This window comes from Alosa sapidissima, chromosome 18 (genome assembly GCF_018492685.1).
Source record: "Alosa sapidissima isolate fAloSap1 chromosome 18, fAloSap1.pri, whole genome shotgun sequence".
NCBI classification, from domain to species: Eukaryota; Metazoa; Chordata; class Actinopteri; order Clupeiformes; family Clupeidae; genus Alosa; species Alosa sapidissima.
In genome coordinates, this window is record NC_055974.1 from 11,469,946 (window position 1) to 11,485,118 (window position 15,173).

The following is a 15,173-nucleotide window of genomic DNA, read 5'->3' on the forward strand; positions in this document are numbered from 1 at the left end:
AAATGCACGACTCAGCACAAACAGAGGAAAGGCAGGAGACGGTGGGAGGGCCACTAGTGTGCGCTGAGGGAGGGAGGGATGTACCAGAATAGGTAGGGTAGGCTGTGACCGGGCGCTGGGCGCACAGTGGTGGTCTTCAGCGAAGGACTAGGTAGAACCAAGAGGACACCATTTCTGTGGCCCAAACCTTCTGGGTTTAACCTCCGCCATTTGTTTAGCTGAAATCGCCTATCCGCCAGCCTGGGGAGCATTGCTGGCTTTCATCTGACAGGGACAAGAGAGCAGGGGAACAAAGGACACAGGTAGGATTACAGATACACCGTCGCCATGTCAAGTGATACAGGTATTTATGTGCTCCTAATTGTGGCCAGAAAAGAATTTATTGCAGCATTAGATAAATTGTAAATTGAAATGATTATCTGATTGCCACACACTATGAATAATAAATGGATAAAACTGTTTTCCATTTTTGTAAGTTGAGTGAGACTGTTTAAGAGGACAAAACCTCTTCCTGTGCCATATGCAGTGTAAGTTGAATATTCGGCCACGCGCTTGCTGTGTCATATGTTCCTCAGAATCTCCTGCCACGCAAAAATAGATGTGTGTTTTGTGTTCATATGGGCTGAACTTCTACTAGAGCAGAACGTTGGTGATAGTTGATTCATCTTTCGTAAGACAGAGAGGTACGTTTAGTCATGCGACAGTTTTTTGTGTTTGGAAGCAGGGCATAGGGCAAAAAGAGTGTGTGTGTGTGTGTGTGTGTGCTCACATATGAGAGTTAAGGCAATAGAGGAACAGTGAAGAGGATGCATAGTGGGATGAGCATATCCAGGGGAAGTGTGGTTACTGATTGAAGAGTTAATGGAGTGTAAAGGGTCTGAATCAGCAGCATATACTCGCAGGGTATTGCAAACAAAACCAGAGATTGTGAAAGAAAGTGAATGGGGGGATACATGGGCAGGTAAGTGAAGGTAGAGTCAATAAACAAGATGAATAATAAACACTGCATGCTTATCATGTAATAGGCAAGTTATTTAGTCGATAATAACGGCCATTGTTTATTTTGCAGCGTCAGGTTCACCTATCTTGGATCTGCAAGGACAGGCAGATGGAGGTCAAGAGCACCGTGCGGATCTTGGAGTCAAAGCTCAAGAGATAGAAAGATGAGACAGAGATCTTCTTCCAGCAAATGTGAGAGAACACGGTGATAATGACATCAGACATGAGTATGGACCTACCTAACAGGGAGGGAGATGTGAACATCTCATCTCTTAACCAATCACTTCCTAACCCTTGCAACATCGACGAGTCGTACAAGTACATATTTCTCCCAATCTGCTACTCGTTCACATTCATATTTAGCATAACCCTTAACTCTATAGTCTTGTACCGCTCATTCCGTCACACCAAGCGCTGGAACGCCTCACTCATCTACATGGTAAACTTGGCCTCCACTGACTTTATGTACGGCCTCTCTTTGCCTTTCCTGGTGGCCAGCTATATCATGCAAGACAACTGGGTGTTTGGGGACTTCATGTGTCGCCTGGTGCGCTTCCTCTTCTACTTCAACCTCTACTGTAGCATCTTCTTCCTCACATGCATCTCTGTGCACCGCTACCTGGGCATCTGCCACCCCATGAAAACGATCACCCTGGAGACCAAGCGGGCGGTGAAAGGTACCTGCGTTGTGGTGTGGGCAGCGGTGTTTGCGCTCACCTGCCCCATCTTCCGCTTTGCACAGACACAGTATCTGCCTAGAGGAGGGGAGGGAGTTGGCTCCGGGCCGGCTGCCAATGGGTACAGCACTAACGGAGAAGCGGACTGGTTCCAGAACTGCTGGGACGATGCCATCGACAAGGAGTTCCAGGACTATGTACCTTATGGAATAACACTGCACCTGCTAGGTTTTTTTTTGCCGTTCAGCATTATCGCCTGGTGTTACTCACGTGTGGTCTTGACTATCTTTAGGACCCTGCGATCCCAACCCTGCTCAGAGAAGAGTGGTGGAGCAGGGGGCCGTGGAGGTGGCATGATGTCTGGAGCAGAGGGAATGTCAACCATTCTGGGCGCACATTCCCCGTATGTGAACAGACGCCGAAAATCAATCAAAACCATAATCACCATCACCCTCCTTTTCGCCCTGTGCTTCTTCCCTTTCCATGTAACCCGCACCATTTTCTTGATTCTGAAAGTGACAAACCGTGTGCAGTGTCCTACCATGCGAATGGTCTCAATCTGTTACAAAATAACAAGACCATTAGCCTCGTTCAACGCCTGGCTAAACGCTTTGCTTTACTTCCTCACCAAGGAAAAGGGTTCTCCTTGCTGCCCAAAGCCGGAACCTGTCCAACACGGTCTGCTCTGGCCCTTGAGAATGCTGGGAAGAGCAGGCGAGGAAGAGGACGGTGCTGATGAAGCAATCAATAACAAAGGAAATGAACCAAACATATTTAGAGGTCAGCCGTAAGATGACTAGGGGAAACATACGAGTGCATTGGTCCAGGAGACCAATAAACAGGAAGGCATTCAGGTGTGAGAGGTCAAGCCTGACAAAGTTTTAAAAGGTGCTGGGATGTCACTGTGGACACTGACCAGACAAAATTCAGAGAAACATTAACTTCACATTTTGAACATATACTCTTGTCTGGTACCCAAGTAGTCTTTGTAGTTTTCAAAAGTGTATGATGCATTGTAATTGTTTAAATTTTACTGTCATAAGCTATATAATGACACTTGACACACTGTGTCCACGTCATGGGAATAGATTTTGGATATCAACGCCAAGTTTTAATCGAGCTAGAAGTTTTTTTTTTTTTTGATTTGCACACCATGTTGAAAATTAAACATTGTAGGCAATTTAAGTATTCCCGAGTTTATTGATTGTCTTCTGGACTTACCTCTCAACCTGGGGTCAACTGGGGTAGATTTTGGTAGGCCCCAAAGTGGGCACAACCTATCGCTTACCAATCGCTAATAACCTGGGGCACGTTTCCCAAAACCATAGTTGCTAACCTGTTAGCAACTATGGTTTTGGGAAACACACCCCTGGGTGATACTGAGCATCTGTCCTCTGTGCGAGAACAATGAATCCTTTCTAAAGTCGGAGCCTACTTGCTAATCGTTTCTTATAATAGGTAACTTAGTTAAAACTTCCAAATGCTTAATCAATTTTTGACAAAACGGATTGGCTAGTGTAATTAAAGACAATAACGTTATTACACACCCATTAACAGTGATCCCGTCAAAACAAAAATAAAACATAAAAAAGACTTTATTAGGTAATACAGCCCTTTGTTCTAGCGATAGATTTGGGGTCTTCAAAAAGTAAAAAGACTGTTTACCTTGCATCAAACGAATTAATTCTCTTGAGTCGGGGTTTGTATATGCTTATGATTATTGTTATTATTCTGTTAAATTCTATTTAGTATATTACTAATATTTTATGTTGGCTATATGACTACTTTAAACTGTTTATACTAATGTTAATGTAATGTTCACTAGTGTCATTGTAAGTCGCTTTGGACAAAAGTGTTTGCTAAGAACTATAAACATATACATAAACATAACATAATAGTTTAAAGCTAGCCTGGGAACCAGTCAAATCTCAGAGCTCGTTGCATTTGCTCTGACAGACACTGATCTCCACCCCAACCAAAATCTCAGGAACCAATCAAAACTGCTTATCCGACATAGGGTGGGCATTATACCTTGACAGTGGAACATGGTTGAGGCAGTTTTGCACAAAACCAATAGCTTCACTGATCGTAATTAAATGACATGGACATATGTTTTCTTTGAAAATAAATAAACAACTGTGTTTGGCTCATTGAGTGTCAAATCTGAATGTTGTTGCTGCACCATCTCATTTTGTTTATAGATCACAAAAGGGTCCTTAAACCAAGACCTGCAAAATATCTCTGATCAAATCCTATGTCTTTGTATTTTTTCAACCCCTTGATATAATCATTATTATTACAGCCTGAAAAACACATAAAATGGGAAGCCATTGTTTGGGATTTAATATCTGGAAAAGTATTATTCATAGCCAGGCCATGGATAGGATGGAATACAAACACGTCAGTGTGACTGAACCATTAAAAGGTTGTATGGCATAATCGTTGATTTCCTATAGGCCCACAGATTTAAAAAAAAATAGTGACATTGAGGGTATATAAAGTTGTTTTTGCACCTATTTGGTATTGTATGAATGTTATGCAATTATTAGAGGTTTCCACACATAACAGGCATGGAGATTAAGGATAACAAGTGGTTTTCAAAGGACTAAAATGCATGTAGGTTAGCTTAGCTATAAGGAACATGAAAATCATGGAAGAAGCTCAATGGGCATTTCATGTAGGCTTACAAAGTACCACTTTTGTACACTAGCCTAGATAAGTAGATAGAGTTAGAATTGTCATTGTTTTACCTCAGGGACAAGAATGAAGAAGCTTATGTCTATAAATTAAACACAACATTGGCACTTTGTACAATAAATTATCATACACTGATCTATTCAATATAACATATATGCCTGCATTTGGTAGCACTCCTCAATGGGTATCATGGTGCTGACTTCAGGAAAACAGAAGGAACATGTTGAAGTCTAGGAGCCACAGTGGGTCACCACTACCACTTGGGGGGGCAAATTCTCACAATATTTTTTTTTTCCGAAAGCTGTGTATATCTCTAGTATTTGTCTGCATGATAGCCAATTGGATTTTGTAGCTCTATGATTGTACAGGCTTTTAAGTAGACCTCCTATTGAAAATGAAAAGTGAGAAAAGCGATTAGTTATCGAAGGTTATTAGTTATTGCAAAGCATGCCAACACCATGCTTACTTCCAGAGCACCTTCACATCACTATTCGCTGAGTAGTCTGTGAGTGCCTCAACCATGGTCACTGACCTTTGACTCAATGTAATGATGACTACCTAATCAGGTCTACCCTTCATCAGGTCTACCTCTTATTGTGATTACCTGTGCCAGGTTTCATGACACATGCGGTTTTCAATACTGAATTGGACACACTACTCTGAGTTGATGACAGAATATCAGTTACAGGATCGCAACTAACAATTATTTTCATAGTTGATTAATCTGTTGATTTTTTTTTAATTAATCGATTAGATGTTTGATACAACTATAAGTGTTTCCCAAAGACTAAGATTATGTCCTCAAATCCTTTGTTTTGTCCACATGTCAAGGTTACTTAGATTATCCTCATAGAGGAGTAAGTGAAGCAGAGCATATTTTTTAAAAATGACGCCAAAATAGCTGGCGATTAATTTAATAATTGACAACTAATAGAGTAATTATTGCAGCCCTAATCAGTTGTATTCTTCTGTTCATAAGAACAGCACTTTCAGAGAAACACTTTTTTTTTTTTTTTTTATCACTGAAGCCTTAAGAATGTAAATTAATCCAGAAAGTAAGCTTTCCAGAAATATGAATAACATTAAAACTTTATTTGTTACTCAAAATGAGTGTGCATCTTATCCCATTACACTTTTTTGTGAAACAATTTTAAACAAAATAAAAGAATTGTAAGTTGTATTGTTGCATCATTGTTGTAATTGCTTTTTATGCATTTTTAACTTATGAATACCATTTCAGGTGTTTTGGATCATTATACAACTTCCTGAAATTTTCAATAAAAATGTTCTACATTATGTTTACATCTCTGTTTACATATTTGAGTGGACAAGTATAATAACTTGGCTACAATGGAATGGATGAACATGTATTCCAGGGCGCTTTCTTCACTCCCCTTTAAGGACAAATCAATGTCAAAATACCAGTGTCCTTAAAGCTACATACAAAATTTAACACAGCTTTACAAATATCTTCTGTAAATGGTACAATGATTATAGCAACTGTAAGAATAAAAAAATATATTATATCATCTATAGCCTTCAGTGATGGCAACAATAGGTCATTCCAAGTTTACCTAATAATTTCAGACAGGTTTTAGGTATCTAAAATGACCCATGAATTCAGAAGAGCTCAAGATCAAAAGCTAATCTTGCACTTTCATCCATACAAGGAAATTCCCAAGGCCGTTCTTACATGTAGACTACAACTTTAAACTCCAGTTTAAAATTACACACCCTTTTATGTACACTGTAATATAAAAAGATTTTTCTTGCACAAAATGTTGGCAACATACCATCCAACAGTTTTAGCATGATAGGTGCCCACGATGAAACAACACAAAAGGTCTGCTGCAACAACAACTGACGGAGACCCAGTATGTAGATATCGGCTGTTTGTTGCTTGATGGAAACACATGGATAACCCTCGGGATTGCAATAGTGAGAAGGCTCAACGAGACAGCAGGGGAAGATCACTAGAATTCATGATCAGGTTGGAGTCAAGATTGAGGCTCTCTGCAAAATAACACAACAGTTCAAAAGTGTCATAAGTAGAAGCACTCATTACACATCATCTCCTTCTGATGCTCTGGAGCCAGTGAATAAAATCTACAGCGCCTGATCGAACAGGATTTCACCCCACCATTAATTAGGGGATGCATCGAAAATCAAACTAGCAGGTCCTATTCTCCACACACACGGAAAAAAACCTTACCCTGATCAAAATTAAGTTTCTTAGATGAACCTTCCCCGAGACCTTCTATGTCTACCAGGTCACTGTTGACATCCGAATCATTCAATGCGCTTAGAGTGACATCTGTTGGAATATAAAGAACCATAAATAATAATAAAAACATTAAATGGGAAGATAATACTGCAATAGTAGATACTACTTCAGGAAGTACATCAAACACTTATACATTCAGTCTTAACCAGTTAGTGTTCATTCCTTTTTGGAGGGGATAAGGCTGAACAACTTTGGTAAGGACAACCATCAAATATTTTTTTACACTATGAGAAAGACTACCTATTAAACAATGTAACAAATCCATGATTAATTATTTTAATTACTGTTGCTAAAGTGTAGTGGATTAACAACTCAGTACTGAAAAGTTTACATTTGAAAATACTGAAAAGTTCAACTTTTCAAAGTGCAGAAAAATAATCTCTTCTGTTTTTTGCTCTTTAACTAAATTCATTTTCTTCAGTACCCATTCAGTAAGTTTCTTTAAACAATGTTGCTTTAAATACATCTACCTAGGGATGTTTACCTGCAGTCTTCTGTTTTTTTATGGAGGGGTGAGCCGGGGAGGATCCTCGAACTCCCGTTGTCAGGACGACTTGAGAGGCTGGCACAGTTATGACAGCAGGTGGAGCTGGAGCAGGTGGAGGCTTCTTTGCACTTTTCTTCTGGGAGTCAGAGGACAGAGAGACACCACTGTTTTCATACAGTTTCCTCTTCACTGGTGTCTTGACCTGAGCCCTGTAATTTGCAAACATTATCAATTACTACTCATTGCACACAAAACACACGTTACAGTCACAACTCAAGGACATATAAGGGAAAAAGGTTCATTATTCATTACTCAAATTAATCAACAACAACAACAAAAACTCTACTAAATCCAGGGGGTACAACAGCCTAACCATCTAACATGCACATGTAACCTGCGTTGTGTAACCTTTACTGCTCAGTCCTGCAGAAGGTCTGAATTTCAACAGCATGTGAGGTGGGCACGCTTGCAAGGAGGCAAAAGTTATAGGCACAGCGTCAGTCGCTAGAACATCTCTTGAAATGTCGGGATGTGAAGTTTACTCATTACATCACTCACTGACTACTTTTGCACTCACTTTCATCCAGGTAACATTACCTCCACCAATATGTCCTCTACAGAGGAGACCTGCACGATTCACACATTTCCTAAGTGAGGCCCACCACTTCTGGTACCCTGAACAATACGTATGTATGGCATTTGAATATTTCCGTATATGTCTTGCCTAGAGCAACTCACCCAGCTGGACTGGCTTCAGCCACTGGATGTAACTGCATTGTCAATTCACCCAGTTTGGTAAAGGCAGCACCTGCTGCTGAGAAGATTTCTCCCACCTGAAAAGGCAGAAACAAGCATGAACATGCTAATATTATTATAACTATGTTTTATGTGTAGTAAGTAGGCCTATATTAAATTATGAAAATGACTCATCAAGTGTAAAAGTACAAATTCAACAGACTCATGGTTTAAGATAGGCCTAGCAAGTGCAATCTACTTATTAACCCAAATAATTTGAAGTATCTTTCGTTGAGTTTGAACTCATTACTACGTTTTATAACTACAACATGTATCTATATCGTCTCTAAATAGCCTACAAACACTTTCTAGTATTCCATCATGTATTGAAATTGAAGTCGTCTGCATGACTGACAAGAGCTTTGCATTGTGTCTCACTAATAATCAAAACGTTAGGGGGTATTTAAACATCTTTGCCAGCAGAACTGAGCTTACTTTCGTGGAGGCGGAGGTCATTGTCTCCTGAAGAAAAGATGCTGTTGCAGCTTTAACGCCTAGGCTACTAGCAAGCTAATTCGTCTTTGCATAAGCAAAGCACCTAAATAGGTGCTAAATTCGACTACCTACAGATGTTCCCGCAAATGTTTAGTATTTACTGTAATAACCAATAACAATGTATCACTAAAACAGCTTCAATAAGTGTGGGCAACATGAAGGTATGTAGCGAGCGACAATCACCAGCGCGCGGTCCTTCTCGTTATCTTGTGTTTGTTGCCAGAAGAACAAGTTTGCCCTTTACTGCCACCTATTGGTCTGGAGTGTACACTACCCTAATCTGGTGCAAATTCAAAGCGGCGAAATCCCTTTCTGTTGGATCACTAGAAATAAGTATACCTAAATATTTAACTGTAGATTTTATGGGAATGTTATAGGCTTCGGTTAGATTGCACTGGTGGATAGGCATTCTCACACTTATTTAAATTAAATTTCAGGCCAGAGGCTTTAGAGAAAGACTCAATCGTCTTCAAAACTTTTGGTGTCTTGGCCAGATGCTTCATAAAAATAGTTGTGTCATCTGCCAGCTGGCTAATTACAACTGGCAATCCTAAAACGTCAAGTGGGGCAATATTTGAGTTTTTTATAAGAATAGAGAGCATTTCTGTTGCAATTATAAAAAGAAGGGGAGAAATAGTAGCCTGGGTGTTCCCATGCTGCCTTGCGCGCGATTTGATTCACGCTGCTAAGGCAGCCTGGAGACCATGAAGCAAATTTTCGCCTGAGATAGGGAACCAATCACAGAACAGGGGGGAAAGCAAGACGATGATGAGCTATGCACAGACGCATTTGATAGACATCTGTGGCACCCAATAAACGGATCTGGGCATTTTTTTCAAATACGAGAAAATGAACGTTTGGTTCCCAGACCACGTCTCATTGAGAAGTGGTGGCGCTAGCCAGGCTAGAGAAATAGGACAGCCTTGTATGATTCCACGTCCAATATTAAAACGGGGTGAAGTGCCCCCTGGTAAGGAGATGGAGCTGTTAGTATTGTTATATAGGGAAGCTATACTATTTCTGAATTTATCACCAAAACCTAATAGTTTTAAACATTGAAAAATAAAAGGATGCTCAATAGAGTCAAAGGCCTTGTAAAAATCAAGAAATAACAAGAAGCCCTCATCCTCAATCAAGTGTTTGTAGTCTAGTACATCAAGTACTAAGCAAATGTTATTGTGGATAGATCTACCCTTCATAAAACCAGATTGGGAATCACTTATAATGGTGTGGATTTTCTTTTTCTAGTGATCCAACAGAAAGGGAGAACATGAATGTGTCAAGGATAACCAAGGATTGTCAGGCTAAACTTAATTCATGGTTACTGAGAGACATTAGTTTACTGGGTAGAGTCTTTCTAACAAAAATGGAGAGTATCTCAAGGTGTATATCCTGCTTATTCAATGGCTATTTCCAAGAGAGCCATTAAAAAAATCAATCAAATAAACTTTGACTATGGAAGAAAAGGGTTCACTATGTTAAAAGATCAGAAATCATAAAAGACATCAGAGATGGAGGGTTGGAGGCCATTGATATTGACTCCATAAATGGAACATTAAAAATCAAGTGGTTGAAATCATTTTTTAACAACAGTACCAGCTTCTGGTACCATATCCCCCATGAAATATTCAAAAAAATAGGTGGTATTGATTTTCCCCTTAAATGTGACTTCTGTATTCAGAAACTGCCCATCAAATTATCCCTCTTCCATCAGCAGATTGCTCTGGAAGATTCTGTACAATAATTTTACCCCTCACAACACACCTATCTGGAACAACAGATACATTACTGTAAAGAAGTCATCCTTGTTTATCAAGGACTGGCTAGAGAAGGGCATCTGGTCAGTCCTGCATTTAATTGATTCTAATGGATGTCTTTTAACATATCAAAGCTTTTGTTTGAAGTATGAGTTAACCTGCAACATTGATACATATCATTCTGTATTTGATGCCATACCTGACTCCATTTTAGGCCTAATAAGAGGAATAATTTCAGATCCCAATATTTCTCCTTCCCTACCACAGCTCTTTGTTGAAGGTTGTGACTTTAAGAGTTTTAGATGCTCCAACAAATGTCTTACCCCTTATTAACATATAGAAATTCTATTTTAAAAGTTTTTCCAAAGAATCGTATACAGCTTTTGCGAACTAAATACATGAGATATCCCATAATGCTTAAGGCTAAAGAGCTACATTTCAAAACTTTGAATGGAATATACCCCTCCAACAATTGAATCAAAAGGCGCTTTGGGATTGAAACTGATAATTGTGTATTTTGTAATGGACTGATAATTGTGTATTTTGTAATTACGCCTGATCCTGTACATATATGGATTCCTTATGGATTGTTTTGACCCATGCTTATTGTACTTGAATTACCAATAAAAAAAATAAAAAAAATAAAAAAGCGGCGAAGTCCCGCCCCTTCTACTTCCGGTCCATGGGACCTATCTTTCAAAAAATTATGAACGGGAGTTAATGGAGAGATAACAATTATTTTTTGGTCCAGTTTGAATTGTGCCACGAATTTCACATATGATGTGTGTGAATTTAAAAGATAATTTTTCACGTCAAGAAAGTACTGTTGTTCGATAGACTTCAAAAGTTATGTTGGTTTTGTGCGAATCCACTCAGTGGACTACATCTCTCGTCTCGAACGATGTACGTCACAAACGTAAAGCTGTTATGCTAGTTAACGGTTGCATCTTGCTGCCAGTAATGCCAGTAATGCCACTTAACAGTATGTAATGTACAGTCTATGGACGAATACAACTTACCTGATGTGTTTAATCCTCTGACTCATGGTATTTTCTTCGGCAAGGAAAGCCCAATTAAGACCTGTTGCTGGTATGCTTGTACAATCTAGTGTGGCTGTGAATGAGCTAACGTCACTAGCGCGACTGATGGGTTTGTAGTCGTTGGAATTACGATCTTTCACAATGTTGTAATTCAATAGTTACGAAACAAACTGCAAATGTCTTTACATGAAAAATTGTCTTTAAATTGACAAACATCACATGGGTAATTCAAGGCACAAGTCAACCGGGACCAGAAAATAATTTCTTTTTCGCCATAGACTGCCGTTCAAATTTTTTTGAAAGATAGGTCCCATGGAGGCAAACGGAAGGGGCGGGACTTCGCCGTAATCCGTAAACGGGCTCTGATTATATACAGTCTGTGGTTCAAAGTCAAAACGTTTTGCACCGTTCTGCTAGGCTTACGTTTCCCTGTAAACAGTGTACAAGATCAACAACATGCGATAGTCAGTAATCAGCTACAGTGTGTGCAAGGAGCAAAGTGTATCCACCCTACAGATTAAAGATAAAAATGAACAAGTTTCAACAAAAACAAAACAAAAAAGAACAGTCTTCTCCGTCTTGAACTCACCCCTGCATAGCCAAATGCTCAGGTTTTTTTTTTTAAGAGAATAGGAGATGGTAGGCTAATCTCGTTGGTTTATTGCATATGTATGAAGTCTATGTGTTATGTATGATTAGCTGGTTGGTTAGGAATATGATTTGATAATGAACTATATTGCATAATATCCAAATAAAGAACATCGCTAAGGGCATGGTGTTTAAGTCCGCATCGTCATCTTCCAGGCAGCGCTGCATGGAAAACACTAGGGTTAAGCAGGGGTTAGGCCGGGTTAGGTGGTGGCTTAAAACACCATCGAGCCATTTGAGGTGTGATGGAAAGTAACTGTTTTCTAATAAAAAAAAGAAAATAAATATTCCCAAGGCATGCAAATGTGCCCTAATTTGTTCAAGACAAGACAAAAGTCATTAGGTTTTCATCATATCAATTGTCATCACGACAAATTAATGTTCTTCATGTGTCCTTTTCAAAAGTTCACATGCCCAAAGTGCTTGCTCTGGCAGTATCACCCATGTGCTAGTATTTTGTCTCTAAAATCCACCAGTGTTTCCCAAACTTTTTTTCTGGGGACCCACTTTTTAAAATTGACAGACTATCGCGACCCAACTCGTGACTGTGGTAGTTAACAAACAAGATCCTAACGGAAAGCTGTTAGCTTTCCTAAGCTATATAAGGTATAAGATAGCGGTATTACACAACATAAATTGTCACTAAGCTATGCTGGCGACCCAAATAAAATCTCCTACGACCCACCAGTGGGTCGCGACCCAGTTTTTGGGAACCAATGCCATAGACAGTCTTCAGGGTTGGAAAGGACCAGGTGTGTTGCCATTTGTGTGTGTACATTTACTTGATTACTTTAAGTATGATTTTTGAGTATCTGTACTTTACTTTAGTATTATGTTTTGAAACTTGTGACTTTAGTATTATGTTTTGAAACTTGTGACTTTTACTCCACTACATTTGAAAGACAAATACTGTACTTTTGACTCCACTACATTTGAACCACATTTGAGTCTTTGAATATAATAATGTGATTGACCATCTTGAAGTCCAATTTGAACTTGGCTGAATTGGCTGTGTTAATGATGGTGACAATAGATTCTTCATCAGAACATCATCCATGTAGCCTGGGAGAGCTACACAAACCTGTTTGCAATAGATTCTTCATCAGAACAATATTCTTCATCAGAACATCCTCCATGTAGCCTGGGAGAACTACACAAACCTGTTTGCAATATTTCTTCATCAGAACATCCTCCATGTAGCCTGGGAGAGCTACACAAACCTGTTTGCAATAGATTCTTCATCAGAACAATATTCTTCACCAGTACATCCTCCATGTAGCCTGGGAGAACTACATGAACCTGTTTGCAATTGAGACTTGAGAAGTGGTCTGGTGTTAACCAGGTTATCCTCCATGATCATTGTGAAATTGGAATGAAATTAGACATTACCAAGACCAAGGAGATTGTTGTCAACTTTCAGAGAGGCCACAAACAACTGCCACCACTGTCCATCGACGGAGATGCTGTGGAGAGAGTGAGCAGCACAAAATTTCTGGGGGTGCACATCAGCGACGACCTCTCCTGGACCACCAACACAGCATCACTGGCGAAGAAAGCCCAGCAGCGCCTCTACTTCTTGCGCAAATTGAAGAAGGCAAGTGCCACGCCTCCTGTCATGACTACATTCTACAGAGGGACCATCGAGAGCATCGTCTCCAGCAGCATCACAGTGTGGGGCGGAAGCTGCACAGATCAGAACAGGAAGACCCTCCAGCGCACTGTTAACACAGCTAAGAGGATCATTGGAGCACCACTCCCCTCCCTGCAGGACATTTACACCACCCGCCTCACCCGCAAAGCACTAATGATTGTCAAGGATACAACCCACCCTGCACACAAACTGTTCAGCCTCCTGCCCTCTGGAAAGCGGTACAGGAGCCTCCGCTCCCGCACCACCAGACTGGCAAGTAGCTTCATCCACCAAGCAATCAGGATGCTGAACACTCTATCCACTCTCCCATCACTGACAGCCCCCCCCCCCCCCCACCAGCCAGCCAGGAACCTAGGAAACTAGGATCCTGTCTACCCTAACCCCCCCAACACCGCCCTGTGGAACTGCACTGTGACTGCGCAGCCTAACGTGTTGCTGCTTCACATCAAGCCTGATATAAATGAAATTACTGCATACTGCATATCAATGTAAATATACAGGTCACACAAGCACAAGTTTAAACTTCATGTAACTGTTAAGGCTATATAAATATACAACACAACTACCTCTATTTATTTATTATTATTATTATTTTTTTTATATATATGTCCTATATTTCTATTTTGATACATACATGTTCTATATTTCAGTCTTGCACTTTAATTTAATGTTTATTGTCTATGGCTATGTCTATGTCTGTATTTAAAGCATGTCTATGTCTGCATGGGAAAGTAAGAAACGAAATTTCAATTCTTTGTATGACCAGTGCATGTAAAGAAATTGACAATAAAAGCCGACTTGACTTGACTTGATTACCTATCACTTGACATTCACAACATAGATCTTTAGCAAAAATCATTAAACAATAAATAATTTACTCAAAATTGAGTTATCTGGTTTTGTATTTGCCAGTTAAAATGTTTTTAGATTTGTGAACAGAGAATGAATAATGATTAATTATATTATTGCATCCATTTGAACAGTTGCAAGGTTATGAAAATAGGTAAAATGTTTTTGTTGGATGTAAGTCCTATGAGTGACCAAATTATGTATACCCTATTACTGTAGTGACCAAATAAACATTACATTACAATACATTAAAAAGGACAAATACTTGTACTTCTGAATACTTAAGTATTTTTAAAATCAAGTACTTCTGTACTTCAAGTAAAAATCTGACTTAGCAACGTTCACTTGTATTGGAGTAACATTTGACAAGGTGTATCTAACTTTCACTTAAGTAAAGGAATTGTGTACTTCCACCAGAGGTACGTCCACCTCTGCCAATGCATTAGCTACATGAATGCATAAGGTTGTTAATTATCATTATATTGATGAATGAACACTGGACCCAGGGGTGGACTACTGAACGTCCTGACTCCCAGCCTTTGCGAGAAGTCGCTATGTTCTCCACCCCTGATATCTGAATAAGGCCACTCAGTCAAATAACCTATATGTTATGTGATGTGTCTTAATTGGGCCCCTCAATCATGTACCATGGGTTATGTTATTCACCCCATCTGAATAGGGCCCCTCAGTCAAATAAATCTGTTGATGGTTACGTCATTTACATTGTAAATTCCAATCTGTACATTTCTTTCCACAAAACTCGTCAGAAATCATAATTTAAGGGGTTATTTATT

At 39.5% G+C, this 15,173-nt stretch overlaps 2 protein-coding genes across 2 annotated transcripts; one reads left to right on the forward strand and one right to left on the reverse strand.

Moving 5' to 3' along the window:
- The first annotated feature begins 80 nt into the window (after positions 1-80).
- Positions 81-3,826, forward strand: si:dkey-6n21.13 (P2Y purinoceptor 3). Its single transcript, XM_042069867.1, has 2 exons — positions 81-302; positions 1,070-3,826. The coding sequence occupies exon 2, from the start codon at positions 1,211-1,213 to the stop codon at positions 2,465-2,467; it is 1,257 nt and encodes a 418-aa protein (XP_041925801.1). The 5' UTR covers positions 81-302; positions 1,070-1,210; the 3' UTR covers positions 2,468-3,826.
- Positions 3,827-5,257: 1,431 nt separating this feature from the next.
- Positions 5,258-8,647, reverse strand: zgc:92664 (uncharacterized protein LOC436695 homolog). The gene is made up of 5 exons (XM_042070984.1): positions 8,375-8,647; positions 7,883-7,977; positions 7,142-7,353; positions 6,586-6,687; positions 5,258-6,386 (listed from the first exon to the last, which is right to left on the reverse strand). Exons 1-5 carry the CDS (start codon positions 8,393-8,395, stop codon positions 6,322-6,324), a joined length of 495 nt encoding a protein of 164 aa, XP_041926918.1. The 5' UTR covers positions 8,396-8,647; the 3' UTR covers positions 5,258-6,321.
- Positions 8,648-15,173: the final 6,526 nt, after the last annotated feature.

Coding starts and splice junctions, on each gene's coding strand:
- si:dkey-6n21.13 (XM_042069867.1), top strand. CDS start 1,211: ATGACATCAGACATGAGTATGGACCTACCTAACAGGGAGGGAGATGTG.
- zgc:92664 (XM_042070984.1), bottom strand. CDS start 8,395: ATGACCTCCGCCTCCACGAAA. Junction 7,978..8,374: donor TGACCTCCGCCTCCACGAAA/GTAAGCTCAGTT, acceptor CTGCCTTTTCAG/GTGGGAGAAATCTTCTCAGC. Junction 6,387..6,585: donor GAAACTTAATTTTGATCAGG/GTAAGGTTTTTT, acceptor GTTATTTTGCAG/AGAGCCTCAATCTTGACTCC.